This window comes from Haliotis cracherodii, unplaced genomic scaffold (genome assembly GCF_022045235.1).
Source record: "Haliotis cracherodii isolate W230 unplaced genomic scaffold, xgHalCrac1.p SCAF_16, whole genome shotgun sequence".
Lineage (NCBI taxonomy): Eukaryota > Metazoa > Mollusca > Gastropoda > Lepetellida > Haliotidae > Haliotis > Haliotis cracherodii.
In genome coordinates this window covers 643,507-665,724 of record NW_027266271.1, presented here as the reverse complement: position 1 = coordinate 665,724, position 22,218 = coordinate 643,507, and the positions used below count along the sequence as shown (strand labels likewise).

The 22,218-nt window shown below is 39.9% G+C and overlaps 1 protein-coding gene and 1 pseudogene across 1 annotated transcript in view; one reads left to right on the top strand and one right to left on the bottom strand.

The window, feature by feature from the left end:
* Positions 1-9,854, bottom strand: part of LOC139463336 (WD repeat-containing protein 86-like) — a 42,219-nt gene extending 32,365 nt beyond the window's left edge. Inside the window, exons 1-2 of the mRNA XM_071244586.1 lie at positions 9,798-9,854; positions 3,811-4,816 (exon numbers count right to left, since the gene is read on the bottom strand). Coding sequence (XP_071100687.1) covers positions 3,811-4,572 — 762 coding nt within the window. The 5' untranslated portion in view covers positions 4,573-4,816; positions 9,798-9,854. The remainder of the gene's footprint in view (positions 1-3,810; positions 4,817-9,797) is intronic.
* Positions 9,855-19,581: 9,727 nt separating this feature from the next.
* Positions 19,582-21,323, top strand: LOC139464123 (uncharacterized; annotated as a pseudogene).
* The last annotated feature ends 895 nt before the right edge of the window (positions 21,324-22,218 follow it).

Below are 22,218 nucleotides of genomic sequence, written 5' to 3'. Positions count from 1 at the left end.
GACCAAGGCAGACCACCCGATGTCAGCATCGTCAGACTGTGGGACAACATCTTCAAGATCTCTTTGTTACTGCTGCGGAAAGTGCAGTGGCACACCAGCGACACATTAGTGCGGACACCGTGCGGAACATTCGGTCTGACCTCAATAGGCATCTCAGAGTTAATGGAAGAGATTGTGACACTGTGAAAGATAAGGCATTCCACAAGGCTAATGTTTTGTTGAATGGTCAACTGAAACAAAATGTCAGAGCTGGCTTGTCCGAACCAACGAAGCACAAGCCGATCATTGACAAGGGAGATATCGTTAAAATCAGAGAATATCTTAATCACGATACCCCAACATATGTTTTGCAGAAAGTTTGGTTTGACGTAGACATTCATTACGTCACTAGAGGCCTTGAGTTTCACTCTCAGTTGTCCAAAAGTTCGTTCACCTTTAAAGTTGACGACGAAGGCAGAGAATTTGCAACTCTTACCCATGACCTAAGGTGGATGGATATGTAAATAGGAAGTCACTGGAGGTCCTCCGTGTACTCGTATGAACGTAAAACAATGTTAATAGATTGTTGCAATAAGAGGTATGTGTACCGTAGCACTTCAAAAGAAAAATTAAAAGAATTGACCTTCACATTGTGTGAGTTCATTGGAGTATGAACCTTCATAGAGTGACGGTCAAACACTGTAAGCTCCGACGTTCATACAGTTTGACCCTCACTCTATGAAGGTTCATACTCCAATGAATTCACACAAAGTGAAGGTCATTTCTTAATTAAGATATACACTTAAAAAAAGGAACTATACATCAGGATTGCAACTGGGTTTATTTTTCGAGTTTAGATTTCATAAATATTATAAATAGTGGAATGTATATGTAAATTATTGCTGTACCATATGCATTTAACAAAATCAGGTGCAAAGACGTCCAAGGTAGGTGGAAAGTCAGTAACGATTATGGCCTCCTCGAGCTGCTATCACCTCACGGCAGCGACTGCACATAGATCGAAGTCCGAATAACAGCCCGGGGGATGTTCTGCCATTCCTGCTATAGCGTAACAAACAGTTCCCGAGGTGTATGTGGCGGTGGTTGACGTTGACGAACACGACGATCCAGCACGTCCCACAGATGTTCAACAGTGGAAAGTCTGGCGAGCGGACAGGCCAGTGTAGCTTAGGCACGTTGTTCTGATGCCGAAACTCTGTGCAAACACGTGCGCCTTTGGGTCTGGCGTTGTCCTGCTGAAGGAATCCGCCATTGGCGTTGATAAAGGAGACAACGTGGCGCTGCAGATTCTCGTCTCGGTAGCGTTCACCATTCAGAGCACCATCCACTCTCACAAGTGCTGTCTGGCCTCAGTGATGAATGCCTCCCCACACCATGACGCTTCCACCTCCAAAACGATCCACTTTTCAGTGTAACGTTTGTTACGACGTCGGTAGACACGGGCATATCTATCACCACGTCTCCGCAGAAAACGGGACTTGGCTGTGAACAGAGCACGTCGCCATCTTGCTTTAGGCCATGTGACTCTCTGACGACACCACTGTAGATGTTCACGGAGGGGATGAGGGGAGGGGATGTTATGCCGCACGGGTTTCCTGGTGTTGTTGTAGCGTCTCCACAAGTCACATCCCTGACGTAACATCCCCGCATGATCTCGCAAATTACCATTAACAATGATGAGTTGTGTTCTCTCATGCGTTGTAATACCACCCCATACCACTACAATTCCACCCCCAAACTGCGTTGAGTAACGCAAGCGTCGCTAAAGCCTTCTGCCTTTGTACCTTTGCTCGACCGTCATTGATGTAACCTGGACAGTATACCAGTGAACACTATACTGACCCAATCTTTCGCACGTCAGATGTTGTCTACATCAAGCTATACCTGCCTGACGGTGACTTGAAAGCAAAATTCGGTGTATCGCTGGACATCGGGGGAGGATGTTGGGCTCCCTCCACTGGTTGCGTACGATTCTGCCTCTAATTGGTCTCAACCGAGGAATTGTCCGACCTGTTAATGTGTCAGTTTGGTGTCAATGTCGTACATGCACCAACCGAATATTATTGTCTTGTTGAAATGACTTCACTCGTGGACGACCGGCCTGTCCAAAATCATGAGTGTTGCCCTTCTGTAACGTCTCCAAAGAGATGATATTGTTTATCGATGCACATTAAAATGTTTTTCAACTTCGTTTTGCGCCATTCCTGTTTGCAGCAAACCCATGTTGATTTTCAGTGGCATAACGTAAGCCTTATTAACGGTTAACAAAGTTGTTTTTATCAGCACATGAAAGCCAAACAATAATAAAACCCCGCATTTATGAGTTTCTTGCTTTTAAAATTGCACGTGCAAATTGTGAATCACGACCTTAAATTCGATATGTCTTCATGAATATGTTTTGGAAGATGCATTATTTTAAGTCAGAATAACTTAATTTTGTTGACCTTTATATGAAGCAAAGTTACAATTTCCCGATAGTTTATATTCTGAAAACCACATTTTAAACTCCAGGTTTATTGATCTGAACAGCTGTAGTGTCTGTTAAATGTGCTAACATAATTCCAATCCACATGTAAATATGGTTGCCATTTAAATCTATATTGACCATGTCATTTTTTTCCATTTTCCAGTATTTACCTACAGTTCAGTGTTTACTCAAAACCTATCATTATGAAGGCATAGATTATTGTTCATGTGATCAGGTGTTGTGACCTCCCAGATTGTCTGTTGTCTTTACATGAAGATGTAGATTTTGTTGTTGTGATCAGGTTTTGTGACCTTCCAGTTTGCGACTTGTCTTCAGATGAAGATGTAGATTATTGCGCATGTGAGCAGGTGCTGTGACCTTCCAGATTTTGTGTTGTCTTTCCACCGATTTGCGTGGTCCAGATTCAAATATTAGTCACTCATTGCTATTGAACAAGAAGGAACTTGGCATCAATTGAGTGCACATGTAACAAAGTGCTATATAACAGACTCGTCGCTAAAGCGATCAAATGTAAATGTTGTCTTAGGACTGTCTTTGAATTGTATGTAATTCGTCGGGTTTGGCTACATTGCGCTGAGATAATAAACGTTAACTACACAAGATGAAGTTATATGTAGAGACCCGCAATGCCGACACAGCGGAACTCAAATCACCACACAATAGACCATGTCAAGTTGATCTATTGATAATGATATTATTTTATGTTCGCTTTTCCCAGCCATGTTGGCATGAAAGGTAACACAAAAGCAAAAGTTCATCCTGATTGTAAGCCTGCTATTAGGCAATATATTAATCATTGTTGGCATTCGAATTGGGATAAACAAACAAACCAGCTGCATAATATTCAGCCAATTATTCACATTTTACTCTTGCTTTTCTTTTAAAGTAAGAAAATGCTCCACATTAATTCCTTGTCAATGCCACGTTTTCATGAAGCACGTTCTATTAGACCTTGTACAGATTTCATACGTCATATGTATTTCAATATTTGTATTGTGTACACTTTTACTAAAGTCCATAACAATAAGTGTGTAGCATTCTTTAAAAAACAAAATATGACAAGCTATAGAATTGAGTCAAAATCGTAGTTGTCTGGTTTTTCTGTAATGTGTGACATACTTATATCACCATTTCATAATTGTTCCCTATATGAACATGCCCCATTTTTATCAACAAGTAATTACGCTTAAATCAATATTTATTCATTTATTTATTTAGCCATTAGATGCTTGACTGTAATATTGATTAATAAAAGTTACTTCTATCGAATGTAATCCTTAGTTACAGAAAGTATGCAGCACAAAAAGCGCTCATTTACTCACCTGAATACAGGTTATGACACCCCCGTGACCCTTGAAGACTTTATGCTGCCCACCATCATGTAGATACCAGGTTCTCACTGTGTGATCAATGCTTCCAGTGAAAAGGATGTCGCCTGGACCATCCAATGCCAGGCATGTGATCTGCTCCGTGTGACCATACTTGCCACCAAAAACGTTAAGAGGTTTGCCAGTACTTATATCCCAGGAAATAGCAGTGTTGTCAGCAGACCCGGTAACAAGTATGTCAGGATCTTCATCATATTCTTGTTGGAACATCTCATCGCCCGGTCGGAACAGTAATGGGTAAACGCCCCTGGTATGTCCTCGGAATACGCGTAGAGGTTCCCCATTGTCAAAATCCCAGCAGCGTGCAGTGTGGTCGTATGAGCTTGAGAAGATGAAATCTCCAGCGCAGATGATGCGTTGGATGATCGACGTGTGACCCTGAATTACCAAGAGGCAGTCTAAACTCTCACAATGCCATTTTCGTATTGTGGTGTCGGCACTTCCGGTGAGAACATATTTGTCTTCGAATGATACACAGTTTATTCTTTCCGTATGACCAACTAGTTCGCCATAACAGCCAGGGTCTTCGAGACTGGTACTCCAGAGAATTGCAGTTGTGTCCTCGCTGCCGGTCACTAAGATAGTTCCTTCGTCGTTAATTGCCATACAATTGATACCTGCACGGTGACCTTTAAGTACGTGAAGCAGACATTCGTCGCCGTGTTGGTTTTTCGGCGCACTGAAGATAAAGCCCATGGCTGAATAATCGGTAAACGTAGCGGTCGCGGATAGTGTTCGAAATGCACAGATCGATATCGCAATCCTTCTGTATCTACAGTCTTTTGTTTACACCTCGACTAGTTTATTGATTATCTTCGTGCAAACAAATTGAAGGGATCTCAACAAATCAATAGATAGCAATAGCCGCACTTGCATTGCAGAACACTGACGATATTTGACTGATGAGATGTTCTCGTCACTTGAATTTTCTTGAAGTGATCTGAAATGCAATGTAATCAATCAATTTAGGTACAGAGGTTATGTTAAAAATATATTCTTTTTGTTCTGGACAAGGAGGCAGTTATATAGAGACCACAAGAGCGAATCGGTTCATTAATTGTTTTGTTTACATTAAAAGATAACACCTTGTTCAATCAACCGCTGCCTTAAACGGACATACGGGCAGTTGTAGGGAACTGAATGTTTAACCAGACGTTCACTGTAACACAGTTTCAGCATGTGATTAAATAACAATACAAGCTTCACACATTGTGTTGGCGATTTAAAATTGAAAGTCACATCTGCAGTATTTTAGCCACATCAATTATATCACAGTTATGTATGCTGAACCGCAAAAGAAACGACACCCCAAGTAACACTGCATGTCATTTAAATATCTGGGTAATGTTTGTCAAAGTTCTAAAATTTAACATAACCTTGTCCGGAAAAATGAAATTTGATGATAAAAAACAAAGTAGATGACAATAAAACCGATCGCCCAAACGTATCAAGGCAACGGCCATGGTAACCCGATGCACACGAGTTCCGTGCAAATTGATATGCACATGCGTTCCCCCATTACTTGCCCTATAAAAATCCAACCAGATCGGATAACATTCATTCGTTATTGAATTGCTACCACATGTCAAGATTAACAAGAAATCAGCCACACCAAGCCCTTGGACGATTGCAAGCTGGACAAACCGCCCAGCAAGTAGCCAATGCATTTCAAGTCCATCGAAGGACCATATACAGACTCCAGCAACGATACCAGACCACCAACACTATAGAAGACCAAGGCCCACCACCCGACGTCAGGATCGTTAGATTGTGCGACAGCATCTTCAAGATCTCTTTGTTACTGCTGAGGAAAGTACTCGACAAACCATTGGCGCCACCAGCGGTGGAGAAGAGTCCTTCTCAGACGAGAGCCGTTACTGTATCACAACAGCAGATGGCAGAGAGTGAGTCTGGCGACGCCGTGGGGAACTTTATTCGGATGCCTGTGTTGTTGAGAGAGTTGTTGACTCGTGGGGTGGTCCGAGCATCATGGTGTTGGGTGGAATTGGTCTTGCACAGAGGGTCGGCCCTGTGGTCGTCCATAATATCGGTCCCGGGAAAGGCAATGGTGTCACAGCAGCTCGGTACATTGATCAAGTCTTGAGACCACACGCCATACCTCATTTGGTACGTCGCCGCAACCACGAGTTTTAGCATGATAACGCCCGTGCCCACACTGCCCACACAGAGCAGCAAGAGACTTCCTCCAGCATAATGGCATCAGAACCATGCAGTCGCCTGCCCTCAGTCCCGATTTAAATCCCATTGAGCATCTGTGGGACGATATTCAAAGACGGCTGAATGACGTCCGATCAAGGCCGATAACTGCAGCTGAACTGCGTCACGCGTACATCGGAGTGTGGGCTCAATTGCCTATGGCCTTCATCAACCGCCTCATCCATTCCATGTATTGATGTTGCACGACAGTAATCGATGCACACAGCCGACACACGAGATACTGACTTGTGATGCCATTTTTTCTCAGAGACTAGTGTTGTGTTTCACTTTAAGAACATTTGGCACTTGAATTTCATCCTTGATGATCAGTATTGCCAAGTTTCATCTTTTTAATATGTCTCAAAGTATGTTTAGAGTGTTTGGACAAATAAGGTTTCTCATATATATATCCATGGTGACTTTTCTTTTGCGGTTCAGTATATTTAAACTAGTATGTGAACATGTAAAATGATACGACAATACAATGATAATACAATATAAACCACAGGAAGATATGTGACAATGTATCTTGAACATAACATGTTCTAGTAACTAGTATTCATTCAAATCTGCGATGCCTTTATGCGAAGTCATTGGTCACAGTAACCTGACTAATTGTTTGCACGATCACAACTAGTCGTGAATCCTTGTTCATGATATTCGTGACTTGTGGAGAGTTGCATCCCTTAGGCGTTTCAAAAACCTATAATCGTGGATTCGTAACCCAGGTTTGCCATGGCTGTTTATTGGATTTCCTCACTTATCCGACTGACATATATTTTGCCATGTTGATCAAAACAAAGTAAAACACAAATCACTCACTCTCCATCTCAGATTATGCACCAGTACGCATACGAACACAAATCCATTTTAGTTTAAATTGTGTAATTCTAAGGGTTAAATTAGAGAAGTGTCAATGTGGACGTAAATGTGTCAAATTTCATAAAATCCATTGCATCATGCAGTACTAATGGCTGAACTAGAAAGGTGCTTACTAGTATCTGTAAACAGAAGTAGACCTTTCACCACAATCTCGGGATAGTCACATAAATCAATACAGACCACCATGTATAGAGAGTCTGATACCTTCAGTTTAGTGAAGTATTTGCAACTACCACATCAAAGAACATAACCTTGACACACTGTGCATAAATACCTTGCCACTCTAATAACATGCCTTCCAGTCTGGTGAGCTGTTTTCTGGTTTGGGAAACATGACCAACCAGTACGGTTTTAAATCAGAACGACCTATGACTCGAGCTGCTCTAATAGGAAATGTATAAAAAAAATAAAACCGACTAAACCCTTTCCATACAGAAATATCTGTCAAATTGTCGACTGTACGATTCCTACTATATCTTGAGCATATGTATATGAATTACTATAAAATAGTGATGGTACCATGTGTTCGCGAAAGGATAGGTGTAACCTGCCCAACCGGTGGCACTCTTCAAACACACATACAAAGGCAAGTCACCTGAAAACACACTGAACGTCTGGTACAAGGCAAAATAGGGAATTGTCTCTGACATAACTTATCTCACTGATGCTGCGAATTTGGAAATGTCTTCAACATTTCTAGCATGAAACCTTTTGGAAGCCTTACTTGAATCGCATGGCGCTCTTTGAAATCTTGGTAGAAAGAGCATGCTCGATTGTAATCTGAAAAGTTGTGAAATGTTGATACCAAGGACAAGAGCTGCAGGAATATTGCTCGACATAAATGGAAAGATGACTATTGGAAAGTTGAAGTTATCCCTCGTGTCATACAGTTTTGTGGAGAGTCTTTTGTCACCCAGAATCTGTATGCAGAGATATAAATATGAAACACATTTTGTTGTCTTTCTTGTCTCCTTTATTTCTAGTTCAGGTGGGTAAATTAGTGAAAGAGAATTGGCCATTTGATGGCTAATTAACGATTTTAGATCATCGATATGCAGAAGCTTTAGTTAAACATCTTGGCCAAATTATTGTGTTTTGACTTTGCAAATCGATTTGAAATTCCGATTCATGTGCATGACGAAACAGATAACAGATGGTGCCCATAGGGATGCCCACGTGTTACCTAAATGTCTTAGCCTCTAGTTTGTTGCCCTTTCAGTTTGAAGACATCACTTCCGTTGGGGAAACATGTCTTATGCAAAACAACGAGTCCTATGCCTTTATCTAGCTTCATAAGCACTTCCGGTTCAATTACAATGACCACAAATTTTAGCGAATCACATGTAGATTGTTTTCAGTAGGAAACATAGGCCCCGCCCTTACCAAATGTCATACCTGCCATGTAAATCCTGTTTGGCAACCGTCCTTTATCGACAGGTTTTATATATGCGAAATGTACTTATACAATGATAATAGCATTTTCTTGTCACTGTAGGACTGAAATACTACTGACTACTGACTACTGTTCACTCATTCACATTTCCAATAGGGGTCACGCCCTAAAGATTACTTGTGCAAAGTTTCTATGCTCATTGAAGTTGTTCTTTTCAAACCATGACTTTTGGGATAACTTTGAAATGATCTTAACCTCGAAATGACTGCTATACGTCTGAAGAAAAATACCCAGTGCTGTAGAGGAGATATATTTGCTATGAAGCCTGCGGTGTCCATGCACCGCATGGTTTCAAAAAGAAATTCTGTCGCTGTCTTTACATGAAGAGTATTGAACATTTGTACATTTTCACGCAGACCCGAGAGAAAGCTTTTGTAGGACAGCTGTTCAGAGTCGTAATTGAATGGTGTTTCTGTCTGTAACCAGAGCTGCACCGTAGCTACCGCAATGTAGTTTTAACCCAGTCTGAATCCATTTGCTCCATAGCCCATCCAGGATCTGCATGGGGTTGGAATCCCAAATTCTCTATAGTTATGAAGTTAAGTCAACACCACATCCATACACGTGGCTTTCACCCAAGTTGTACACGTCTTCGACCTGTGGCACCTTCAGCCTCCAACATAATACGAACACCATATCTAAAATACTGACCAACTAAAGTCACTGTGTTGCAATTGGTAGCAGAAATAAAGCAGCTCTTCGAACATTAATGATAAGAAGACACCATGAGTTCAAGGAATCATTGTCCATTGACGAGTTCTTTCGACTGATAAAGTGCTTTGACGAAAAAAGACACACTCGTTTCGCTCTAATTTGTTTTTACTTTGCCATTTAAGGAATCAAAGATCGCTTAGCTCTGATGCTTTTTTGTTGTCACTGGCATTTACTTTAAACCACAAGTTGAACTACAGTGATATAACTGAAATCATGCTCAAAGCGGGGTTAATCAAAATCAGTTACTCTTCAGTTTTATCACTGAGCCGTGATCGACAATTATTTCCATTACTTAAGCGTCTCCTTGTATTTTCACATTACATAATGCCAAACATTTCCAATTACAATATAAATTTGTCTGTTCATCAAATATGACACATGGCGAGTGAGGGAACGAACAACTTAAAGTCAGGCAACTTTTCACAATGTAACGTTCATCAAATCCTAATCCACCGTTTCACATTTATATTCTAAATACTATCTTACAGTAGTGGCAGCCATCCATCGTCAATGTTTCAGTTTGAGTAGAATTACATTACATGTTACTTTACACGCTATTTGCTGCGAAAAATATGAACAAAACATATCATTCATAAGTAAAACTCACAGTCACTGATATGGATGTTGAAATACCCCGAAAGAACAGAATCCTTACTTTTGGATGAATGCTTGTTACTCTCTGGCTGATGTTTGTGTCTTTACTGTGATCTTGGAAACCATCTACGTCAAAGCCCGAATAAGATTATCTTGTTCTGTGCCGCCTTTACTACATATATAAACATGCAAAGGGACATAACCCGAGGTAAATCGAATCCTTTGTTTACTCATCGATCCAGTTCATAAATTAATCATAGACAAACTTACATCTTTTGTTTCAGACAAAGGCGCCCTGGTTTCTTCGTCGTAAGCATTGAGCCAGACTCACAAGGTGATCTCTGTCGTCATGACATCGTATATTGAGGGAATTCATTCACAGAGAAGCACTGAAGACTGGTTTAAGTCATACAGAGTACGATATCGATTCATTATGAACTATTTGCGTTCGGCCATGTTCAGAACACTGACAGTGTTCACACAGCCGCGTTAGTTGCTGTTGTCAAGGTCTTGAAGTAACAATCACAAAACAAACAGGCTCCGCTATGACAATCAATGTTAGATTAGATAGCATATTGACACCCCATAACTTAATTCTATTTATCACGTTTAATAAGGTTTGTAGGTTCCTAACATGTGTTGAATGAGTTCTTTTCCATCAATATCACATCCGTGGGGACACGGGAGAGAATGCGTCCCCGGCCTTATGCACTTTTACATTCATTTGCTCAATCACTTGACTTGTAAAATTCAAAATTTGCCAAGACGCTAGTGCCAGAGGACCTTGGCTTATTGGCCAAATTGATGGGTCTTTCTGCTCGTGTATAGCACTTCAATATACCTGTTATCTGTCCGAGATCCCCCTCCCCTCAAACAAAAGAAGAACAATAAGAAAAATATACATATAACGTCAGCTTGGCAATGATCGTGTTAACGATGAACAACAAATCGATTGAATATAGGCCACCTTTCCTTGTTATTGAGGCTGAACAACTGAACTGACACACAGTCTCTATATCTGAGTGTGTGTATGGCAGAGCAGATGAGGTTAAAAACATTACATGCTTGCGAACAGGCTCCCTTTTAATCGAAGGTAATAGAAAATATCGCGTAACCTGATGTCTAAAGGTATGTTTGTCGAAGTACCTTTTTCTGTTTTTCCTCCAAAGTCAATCAAAGTATGTTATTGTCATATCCATGTCGAAATCTACATTTTAATCACTTTGAGATGTTTCAAATGTAAAAATACGACCATTGTGTAAATTCTTCCACAAAATCCTTGCATGTGCTCACTGTGGTAAGAAAGTACTGAAATCTGGTTTCTTGCTTAAATCAAATATTGCTACCAAGCCGTGTTACTTTTAACATGCAACTAAGAAAAAAATGAGGTACATGTGGCACAATAACTTTATGTAAACTTCCAATAGTTTCTGTAAAGAAATTTACAAGATATGTAAAATTTCTGTCCGCAACTAAAAAATATATCTAAAAACGGCTATTAACGATGGATGTGTTATGTGTAGAGACAATTCTCAGAACGTTTGGAAGAATTTCATATAGTGGATTCAGAATTGTGAAGACAGGTGTACCAAAAATACACTGTGAAAACCTTGAATTCAACATTGCTGCCAAACCACGCGACCAATGACCAAAGTCAAAGAACAAACACTGTCAAGCACCTAAAGGAGCAGACACAGACAAAGTAATTGGACAAGCGATTGAGGAGCAATAGGGCGAAATAAATCTTAAAATTTTCGTAGTTTTTTAGTTATCTTCCTTTGGTTCTACAGCCTTTCGTCTTGGAGCCCTAATAAAGGGCTTGATGATGTACGCCTCTCCGTGGTGGGCCTAGACAGTGAGGATGTATACCCCTGAACTAAACGAGTAAATGGCAAATTATTGAATTGAAACTCAATCATTTGTAACCTGGTAACGTACATATTGTGAAGAAACGGAGCATGGTATCGATCGAGTTGCACAGGACCAGGATCGTGTCGTTCTCTCACCTGAAGGGCACCCGGCAAATCAAGCTCAGTATTGTTACGTGCTCAGCGTACACACCAGGATCGCATATGCTACTGGGATGCCTTTTGTGCACTTTTCTACTGACAATTCAGGTACTGTGTTCATTTGGCACAATCAACATTCTGGACAATAAACTAATTTCATACCAGCAGAAAACATTTTTCAAGTTGTTGTTGTATGTGACGTCATCAGTACAGACAAGTCCTTGTGTCAACGACTGCGCGCTTTTCCCCTGCACCAGGTTTATGTTAATTCGGGGGACACCCTATGCCAGCCGGTGTTGTATCAGATTTTGTACTTTGCCCTGGTGATTTTGAACTCGATAGGCAAGAGGCGTTCAGCGACAATATTATTTTCTCTTGAGTGTCCGAAACGCCGGAAGAGACGTCATTATTATGCAGTGAAAAGAACATATTACTTCTCAATGATAGCGTACAGACTAAAACATGAGAGAAATTAGACGTAATTCGTGCTCACCGCCTGGGAATCCAGCGTGACAATCCCAGTAAACCCCGAATCTTTAAAGTGAAATATCGGGACTCTCAGGATAAAGTCGATACTTTAAAAGCCGGGCTTGTACTGAAGGATGGCGTCTCCAACTATCTCACCTTTCGCCAACGTGACCGTCTAAAGGAAATCGAGAGAAAAGGATTCAAAGTGTATTTCAAGCAGGGGGATATCAGTGCGAAACCAGCGTATGAACAAGGCTGAACAGACATCCAGCACATAGGAAACGGGACCATTGACCTCCAGGCGTTCGTTTGTACCTGCCAGTTGTCGAATTGACAGATGGCGAACCGGCAGCACATCAACCATCTAGGAGAACGCTAAGAACAGGGGTGATCCTTTTCCCGAGGATAAGACGTATTTGATGCGTTTGACTTCTGTCTTATGAAGGGTCGAATACAGGTTGACATTAATGGAGAATGTACGTACGTCAGTAGCAGTGTTGTTATAGCGCGTAAACTTGTCGGCGGTCAGTCTAAAATGCCGCCGGCTCAACTAAACGCCAGCCTTTGTTTTTTTATTACCTTTATCCAATATAGGTAGACATTAGTTAGGTAATCTATGAGAATATTGTATCAACCCGGAACAACACATGAAATAACAAAGGAAGTAATGGTGACAATGAATTAAAATAATGTTTTCAAAACTAAACCAATCAGAGTTTGCTATGCGTCCCTCCACTTTATAAGTAGGTGCGGTTTGACTACCAAGTCACACTGCACCTGAATAAATCTTGGAACGCTAGCAACTCTGATGTCATCATTTATTCTCAATTCTTCTATTCTATTTGCCCACGTAGGAATATACGGTAATGTAAACGCCGTTAAAGCAGCTAAACAAACTCCCAGAAATAAGCTTCAACTTACCCATCTCAAAATCAGAAATTAAAAGTGTAAACAAGCAAAAAATCACCAAAAAATGGCATAACTTACATCTAAACTCAAATAGCACTCATCCACTGCACACACTACCTAACACATCGAAACGCATTACAAACCACCCTCAATCTAAACAAGGCTCTCACTCTAGAAGCAATACTAAACCCACAAAATAAACTAGAAAACTTCAAGGCCTTAGGCGTATTCTTAATCAAAACGGAACTAATAAAACGCATCTAAAAACAAAATAATCTACCAAATCAAAATCACATAAACAAACAAACATCCACCATACCCAGCTCCCTTAGTTCTCCTCCCCAACCCCATCGGCATCTATTCCAAATCTCAAAATTCCCAAATTCTATATAAGCAACCCCTAAAGCCACCTCTTGGGTTGCACACACCACTTTCGCCCCTTTCGGAAACACATTAAATGGCCTGGCCGGGCCTGTGTGCGAAATACGCATCAGTCGGAAAGCGCACGTTAAATCTCCAAAGTAAGTAAGTAAGTAAGACTACCAAGTCACACTGCACCTGAATAAATCTTGGAACACTAGCAACTCTGATGTCATCATTTATTCTCAATTCTTCCATTCTATTTTAAGGTAAGACATTTTCATGCGTTGTTTCAATGGTTGTTTTTCCATTTATGTTGAATGTGTATTATGATTATTGTCTCAGATTGTTTCAATTGTTGTTTTCAAATATGTTGAATGTATTTCATGATTATTGTCTTAGATTTCTTGAACATTGTATATTTTCAACCACATGCGTTGGTTCATTGTTAAGTTATTGTTTAATGTATTTTGAATCTTCGATAACGATTAGGAATGTTTTCAATGCACATATGCCACTATATAGGTATCACTTATGTAGGTTGTAATCACTTATGTAGGTTGTAGTAATTTCGATCACCAAAATATGAAATTAATTATTCCTGATCAGACCTTGATAACCGTTGGATAAATAAGAAATCTAGTACAAGTATCAACAACATCATAAAGTAAAATATGTCATGTCGTCAATATGTGTAGATTCATTGCTAGCAGTAATGCTGGACTTAGTTAATAGTCAGTCAGCTTTGTTCTTGAAAGGAAATGAAATACCTGATTATTTGATATGTTATAAGATTGAAGCGAAATACTTATTGATTTATATTCTGAGTAGTTATGTCATAAGAAACCACGACGTTATGACAATTATTTGTAATGATTAATTGAATTGAAATGTTTTTTAAACACACTGCACCTGAATAAATTGTCATAGCGACTGATTTACGACATCCATTGTCTGAAGAACATTTGATTGCAAAGGCTCATTACCCCGGAGCCATGACATCTATATGCCTTGAAACACTTAATTGCTGTTATTTATTAGATGCTAATCCTATTTGTTAATCCCCATTTTTGTGTACATCGACCGTCTGCCATCCTGAACAGGATGTGCAAGTATGTCACTGATGATTTAATGTTTACATTTATATTTATTACTTACTAAACGTCAGGTGACCTTGGCTATATAAGCCTTGGTCCAGAGAGGAGAAAAGGAGAAAAGAAAGGTCTTACCCTTAGCCTAGCTAGGGTTAGGTTGGGTGCTCCAGGGCACCTAGACAACAACCACTACCACTATGTGCTGACCAGGCACATAGTGTCTTTTGTATGTATATATCAACATGTATAAAGTAGAACTGTATATACCGCAAGCCATCGTCTCCAAGTTGTCACTTCCTACAGAAACCATACGTTGGCCTCTTGCATATACGAGTATGCAATTTTTTTATTAATCGACGTCGACACCGCCACGCGTTGTTAATTTGGTGGAGCTATCGGGTATGACAGACTTCTTAGTCTGTCCTTTCCTGTACCTCTTTGCAGCACGGCATATGGTTCACAATACTGTAGGAAGTGACAGTCTCTTATTGAAAGGTTATACTTTTCCTGAAGGCCAATAACCAAGAACGAAGAAATGGCCTTTAACAAGATTGAAGAAAGAACAAGAACCTCTCCGATCAAGAACAAGTTCTCCGATCCCAAACCTTCCCTGCTCGAATATCTTAGCAACACTGCTAAGACTTCCCCTTCAAGATGTCGTTCCTGCACATGACCTAAGAAAAGAAGTAAACACGCCTATCCCACAGAGACCCGACCACATCCATCTTCATGCAGACCCTGCACAATACAGAAACCGCCTCACGGGCACCTACAAGATGGACACTGTGTACAAGATATCTCACTGGGACTTACTAATTTGTGTTTACTTACATGGACTCAATCAAGGATATATATTGTGTGACTGTTGAATAGTGCAACCAGGTATGTTTAATCAAAGCCAGTATATTAATGCCAAAATGTGTCTTTCCAAAATTCAGTTTTGTATATGTGCAATATACTCCAAATTACATCTTTAGTCAGCTAGATCTTTGAAGTTATTGTGTAGGGAATCTTTGAAATGTCTCCAGGCCACGCCAGACATATAGTTGCAGCTAGGGCCCAGACAAACCTAAGCCGCAGGGTTATCGAGTCACACCTCTAAGCTCGAGTCGTAATTTCAAAAATCTAAACTACAAATTTTGTCATTTGTTACAAGTAATTAATGTGCACAGTTCGGTACAAAATTGAATGTATTGTCTAGGACTTTGAATTCAGATTAGGGATATTCTTGGGTGAGCCACCCCTACACATGTTTATCGTATGTCAGTATTAAGTAATTAACAGCACAGCAGTATTCAGCATTTCAGAATTTTGATGTCAGAATTAAGGATTTTTTTTATTGGGCATCGCACCCACAATATCTGGGCAAGCTCCATCAAAGACACGGGAAGAGCACCCATTGTACTTAAAAGGGCAATAGTACCCACAAGTACCGTTTGAGTCACGCGGTAAAGCTAGACTCCTGGTTTCAAATTTCTTTATGCAAAATATTTGCTGAGATGTTTAATTTGTACTTTTTATGACATTACTTATTATCACTATTCGGTACTGAGTCGTACCGCCAAGCCAGACTCCTGAATTCAAAGAACCTTCAGTGATATATTTATTGAATCTGTGCAAAGCAGTAATTACCTTGTAGTGAAATTGCACATTATAAAGATCACTTGGTTAGTTTTCAAACTGGCACTAATTCAAATTGGCTAGATGATCACTTTCATACTGTCATTGCATAGATATATTTGTTGCATAAGGATTTCATATAACTGATTTTGATCACATTTGCATGGTTGTTTTCCTTGGTGAAAAAGTTCACACGTATCAATTTGGACTCATGAAAGCTTGGGGTCCAAGCTTCACGTAACGGAGGGAAGTTGTCATAGCGACTGATTTACGACATCCATTGTCTGAAGAACATTTGATTGCAAAGGCTCATTACCCCGGAGCCATGACATCTATATGCCTTGAAACACTTAATTGCTGTTATTTATTAGATGCTAATCCTATTTGTTAATCCCCATTTTTGTGTACATCGACCGTCTGCCATCCTGAACAGGATGTGCAAGTATGTCACTGATGATTTACTGTTTACATTTATATTTATTACTTACTAAATGTCAGGTGACCTTGGCTATATAAGCCTTGGTCCAGAGAGGAGAAAAGGAGAAAAGAAAGGTCTTACCCTTAGCCTAGCTAGGGTTAGGCTGGGTGCTCCAGGGCACCTAGACAACAACCACTACCACTATGTGCTGACCAGGCACATAGTGTCTTTTGTATGTATATATCAACATGTATAAAGTAGAACTGTATATACCGCAAGCCATCGTCACCAAGTTGTCACTTCCTACTGAGAACCATATGTCGGCCCCTTGCATATACGAGTATGCAAATTGTTCATTAATCAACGTCGGACCGACACGCGTTGTTAAAATCTTGGAACGCTAGCAACTCCGATGTCATCATTTATTATCAATACTTCCATTCTATTTTAAGGAAAAATTACCGTGAGACGACACGTTCTCAGCAAAAAGTGTGCCAATTCCTTGGATTAGCAAATTACTATCGGAAATTTGTTCCAAAGTATTCAAAAATTTCTGTTCCTCTCACACTGCTGTTACAAAAAGAATCAAAATTTGATTGGACCCACGCTTGTCAGAAAGCATTTGACCAATTAAAATCAGCTTTAACTAGTACACCAATACTTGCCTACCCTGACTTTACCAAGTCCTTTATCCTCACCACCGATGCAAGCGGTGAAGCTCTTTGTTATATTCTTGGTCAGCTTAATGATGCTGGTCAAGAACAAGTCATAGCATATGGAGGTAGATCGTTACATCCATGTGAAAGAAATGGTCAGTTACTGAGCAAGAATGTCTTGCTATGATAGAAGGCATAAGAACTTTCAGACCATACTTAGCTGACAGTAAGTTAAAAATCTATACAGGCCACAAAGCTCTAGCCTACATTCAGACGTGCAAGCACAATGGAACAGGTCGTCTTGCACGTTGGTCTCTGATTCTCCAGGAATATGACTCTGAAGTTTTTCATCGTGCAGGTAAGTCAAATCAAAATGCTGATGCTCTCTCTAGAAGACAATATCCAGAACAAAAGAAACCAGCAAATACTGATGAATTTCCATGTATAGTCTCAGCAAATCAGCAAACTTCATTAATTGAAGACAGCCCCACCAAAGTAGGTGAGTATTTAGTAGTAACATTTAGCTACCTGGACAAAATGCCTTGCGTAGCAGCGGTCCACAGTCAGGAAGATCCAGTTCCACTATACCATATCTATCACCCCAAACACAGAGGCGCTAAACCTGGCAGACCACCTTCAGTGACACAGCTAGCAGTTCCAGATCAAGACCGGAAAGAACTTCTAGTTGCATACCATGACTCACAAGTAGGAGGATGCCATCTTGGCAGAGACTCCACAAGACAAGCAATCCAGCGGAAGTACTACTGGCCAAGTATGTACCAAGATATAGAGGATATATCAAGACTTGTGACATCTGCCAGAGATGCAAGCCATTGCAGCACAAAAGAACAGCACCCATGATACCAATGCCTATTGAGGGAACTTTTGAACACCTCCTTGTTGACATCCTTGGACCAATGCCAACAACCAAGAACGGTAACAGGTACATTCTTCTGGCCATTGATTCCTATACAAAATGGACAGAGAGTTTCCCAATGAAGACGCTGGAAACTACTGAAGATGCAGACTTGTTGGTGAAAGAGGTCTTTACAAGGTACGGTGCTCCAAGAAGTTTGGTAACAGACAGAGGAAGACAGTTCACTTCCAAGTTAGTCAATGCCATCTGTGAATTGTATGAGGTGAAACACCACTACACATCACCCTACCACCCTCAGACCAATGGAGTGTGCGAAAGAAGAAATAAGGACATTGCACAAATCCTGAAGGTCTATGCCAGCCCCAAACAGGACAACTGGGATGAGGTATTACCATTTGTCATGATGGGAATCCGAAGCTCTCCTTGCCAGTCAACAGGTTATATACCACATTATCTTCTCTTCGGGCGAGAAATGCTCTTACCCTGTGACACCAACATCCTACCAAAGGAATCCATGAGAAAAGATATGACTGAGCACTTAAAGGAACTTCTGGATAACCTCAAGGTCACCAAGAACATTGCAAGGCAGAACATTGAAGCCAGTCAAGAACTGTCCAAGAACAGGTATGACCAAAAAGCTAGTCATCCCAAATTCATTGTAGATAACATAGTCCTCCTTCACTCTCCAGCAGTCAAGAAAGGTCACAGTAGTAAGCTGACCCAGAAATTCATTGGACCCTTTACAATCCAAGAAATAGGTCCTAACCACACCTACAAACTTCAGGATTGTACAACAATGAAAGTATGGAAATCAGTAGTTAATCATAATCGTCTAAAGATGTATCATCAGAGACAGCCAGCAGATGAAATCACCCCACCCCGCCAACATCTGGAGATTATCCAACATCACCAAAACCAGGATCAAGGTCTAACAGACCAACAGGACACACCCATGACAGACAACACTAGTCAAGATCAACTGGATCAAGCAGACCCAAGGGATGATAACCAAACCTTTAACTTCACAAAGATCATGAAGAGAAGATGGAAAAACAACAACATTGAATATCTTGTAAAATGGGTTGGATCAAGACCAACATGGGACCCGGAAGATAACATTGACATAGAGCACAGAAACACCTTCAATGCCAAATACTACGCTGATGGTCGAAGGAGGCGCAAGAAGAAGACGTTCTTCAGTAGAGACTAAGCATCATTCTATCTCATTGAGCCTTTCTAACTCTCAACTCTAGCTTTCTACTAACAACTGCATTATTATTATGGGATGAGATAGGCCTTAACTTAGACACGTAAGTGTTATTATTAGTGCTAGGAGATAGAGACGGCCGCTCTACTTCACCCCAGACTTATCTCACCCCATCATATCTTTTTCTCACAGGTAATCTGATGACCTGGAACCTTCTTTATTGGTTTATGCTGCTTACTCCTGCTACTCTTGCTTCCAATGACAACATCATTCAGCGTATTAACTATGGTGTTATTTTCAAACCAATTTCTCAAATCCAGTTCGCTAGTGAATATTGGCGTCATACGTATCAACTTGACATCCCTTCCACTTTTCATATCCCCTCGATCAGCGGATGTTATCATGACAATACAACTTGTCGTTTAGTCAAATTAATTCGTACGCAACTAAATTCAATCAAGATGAGATGTTCAGCAATGCTGAACGAAACAGTATTTCAAATAAATCAAATACAACCAATCTCATCATTCCCCGAAGGACAAAGATCCAAGCGGGCACTATTAGGTTTTATTGGTCAACTGTCAAAGTCATTGTTTGGCACTGCAACAACTAATGATGTCAACATATTAGCCAAACACATCAATGCACTAACAAAGCATGCATCTCTAATAGGCAATGCACTAACAGAGCATGAGCACAAATTAACATCAATCATGGCAAATGAAGATACTCGATTTTCAAATGCTCTTAAAGGCAAAAAATCAATCATGAAGCAATCAGATATACTACAGCCAGCATTAAAGCTTCATATGATAATCTTCAAAATGCTTATGTGTCCCTATCGTCAGTTTTGCTTCACCAGATTCAACAAGCTGCACTTATTGAGCACAAATTGCAGGAATTTTAACTGGGAACTTTAGACCTACTAAAAGGCAAACTTTCACCACTTTTAATCTCCCCTGCAATCCTTAGCAAAACGATCAATCATGTTCAGCATCTTCTTAAAAGTAAATACAATGGTTTTAATTTGTTACATACTGATGTACAATTCTATTACAACAATGCTAAATTTCTATATGCAAGGACTAAATCAAGCAAACTATATGTAACTGTTAAGTTCCCTTTGGCTCCATCAAATGCTACCTTCAAATTGTACAAAATCATTTCAATGCCAGTTCCTGTAAATGAGTCTACTAGCCACTCCAAACACCTATTAAATCTGCCACCCTTTTTAGCCACATCGCTTAACCAGCAATACTCTACAACTCTCGGTATGGACCAACTTTCTGAATGACTTACATTAGCAACCAGAACACATACTTCATGTGAAATGGCATTATATGGCAATAATAAAGCAGAAATTAAAGTACAGTGTAATGTTAGGTTCCTTATGCAAAAACAAAAGTCACAACTAATTGAAATCACCACTTCAAAATTACTTGTATATAACTCTACATTACTAACCCTCACTTGCCCTGATGGACAAAGAATCATCACGGGTTGTTCCTTTTGCATGATAAAACTACCATGCTTGTGTTCTATCTCAACACAAGACCTCATATTTCCTGCACATCTGGGAACATGTCAAAACCTTACCAACCAGGATATCACCTACCTACATCCTGTAAACTTAGCTTTATTACACCATTTTTTTAAGACTCTACTTTAGATACGGTTGCTGGTAATACCAGTTAATGTCAAGATTCCTGATTTTCATTTTCATACACACCAGTTTGCTAAAGTTATTGCTAATGACCACAAGGATCACCTTAGTTTTAAATGTATGGCTACAAGTGTTAAAAAGAATGAGGTTATCTTTCAGAGTCTAACAGACTCCCTTTTGGATGGTAAAATTAATGTTAAATCCCCCTGGTTTGATCGTAGCTCCATCATTCCTTTAAGTGCGGCAGTTCAATCAGTCCTAGCTATAGCTGCAATTATTTGGATGTTCTTTAAGATAAGAGCTTAAACTGCCACTATCATCATCCTTCAAGCTACTGTTTCAGTAAAATCCACTCCTATCCCATCGTTCGAATATCATGGTCCCACTCCACCACCACCCAGTAATGTCTATACTATTCTTAATACTATGTATGACCACATTCCAATGATAGTTATTTCCATATCATTCGTACTGCTTTTGGTTATCCTATATAAAGTATTCACTAAGAAATCAAACCATACTTTGATCTTGTTAGAACTTACTACTGGTTCTTTATGCGAACTAGTGCCAATAATGTCTCTATCATTATGTCCATCATATTGGGACATTCAGCCACCATCCATTGTCAAAAATGTGTACATATCAAGCTACCTTAGACCTACTCTCAACGTAACCTGGCCCAAATTCAGAATTTCTAACAAGCTTGCCCAGCAATCGTTAAAGATTCCGCTTTCAGTTAGAATCTCACCATTTATGGCAAGACGTATAAACGTCATACTCTCTCAACCTTTTGCCACAAACATCCTCATCTCTCATCATAGTTTGTATGAGGTCCTTCCTATGGAAGACTACCTTCATCATTAATATGATTCAATATGTTCCTTGTATTTGTAATTTTTACATGTGAGAACCTCATCAAGATGGTTGAAGACAATAATTGTATCTTTATATGTATTTTTGTGAACAATATTCTCATAGATCATTATTTTTGCTTTTGAGGACAAAAGCTTCTCGAGGCAGAGGGGTATGGTTATAGTGCGCAAACTTGCTTAATAATTCATATCAAAATATAAAAATAATATTCAAAATTTATAAACTAAACTAACGTATCTGTACAGTCAAACCTCGGACATCTCACATAAATGGCAGTAACTCACTTAGGTTGTAAAAACATGCCGCGAGACATAATTTAGACAATAGA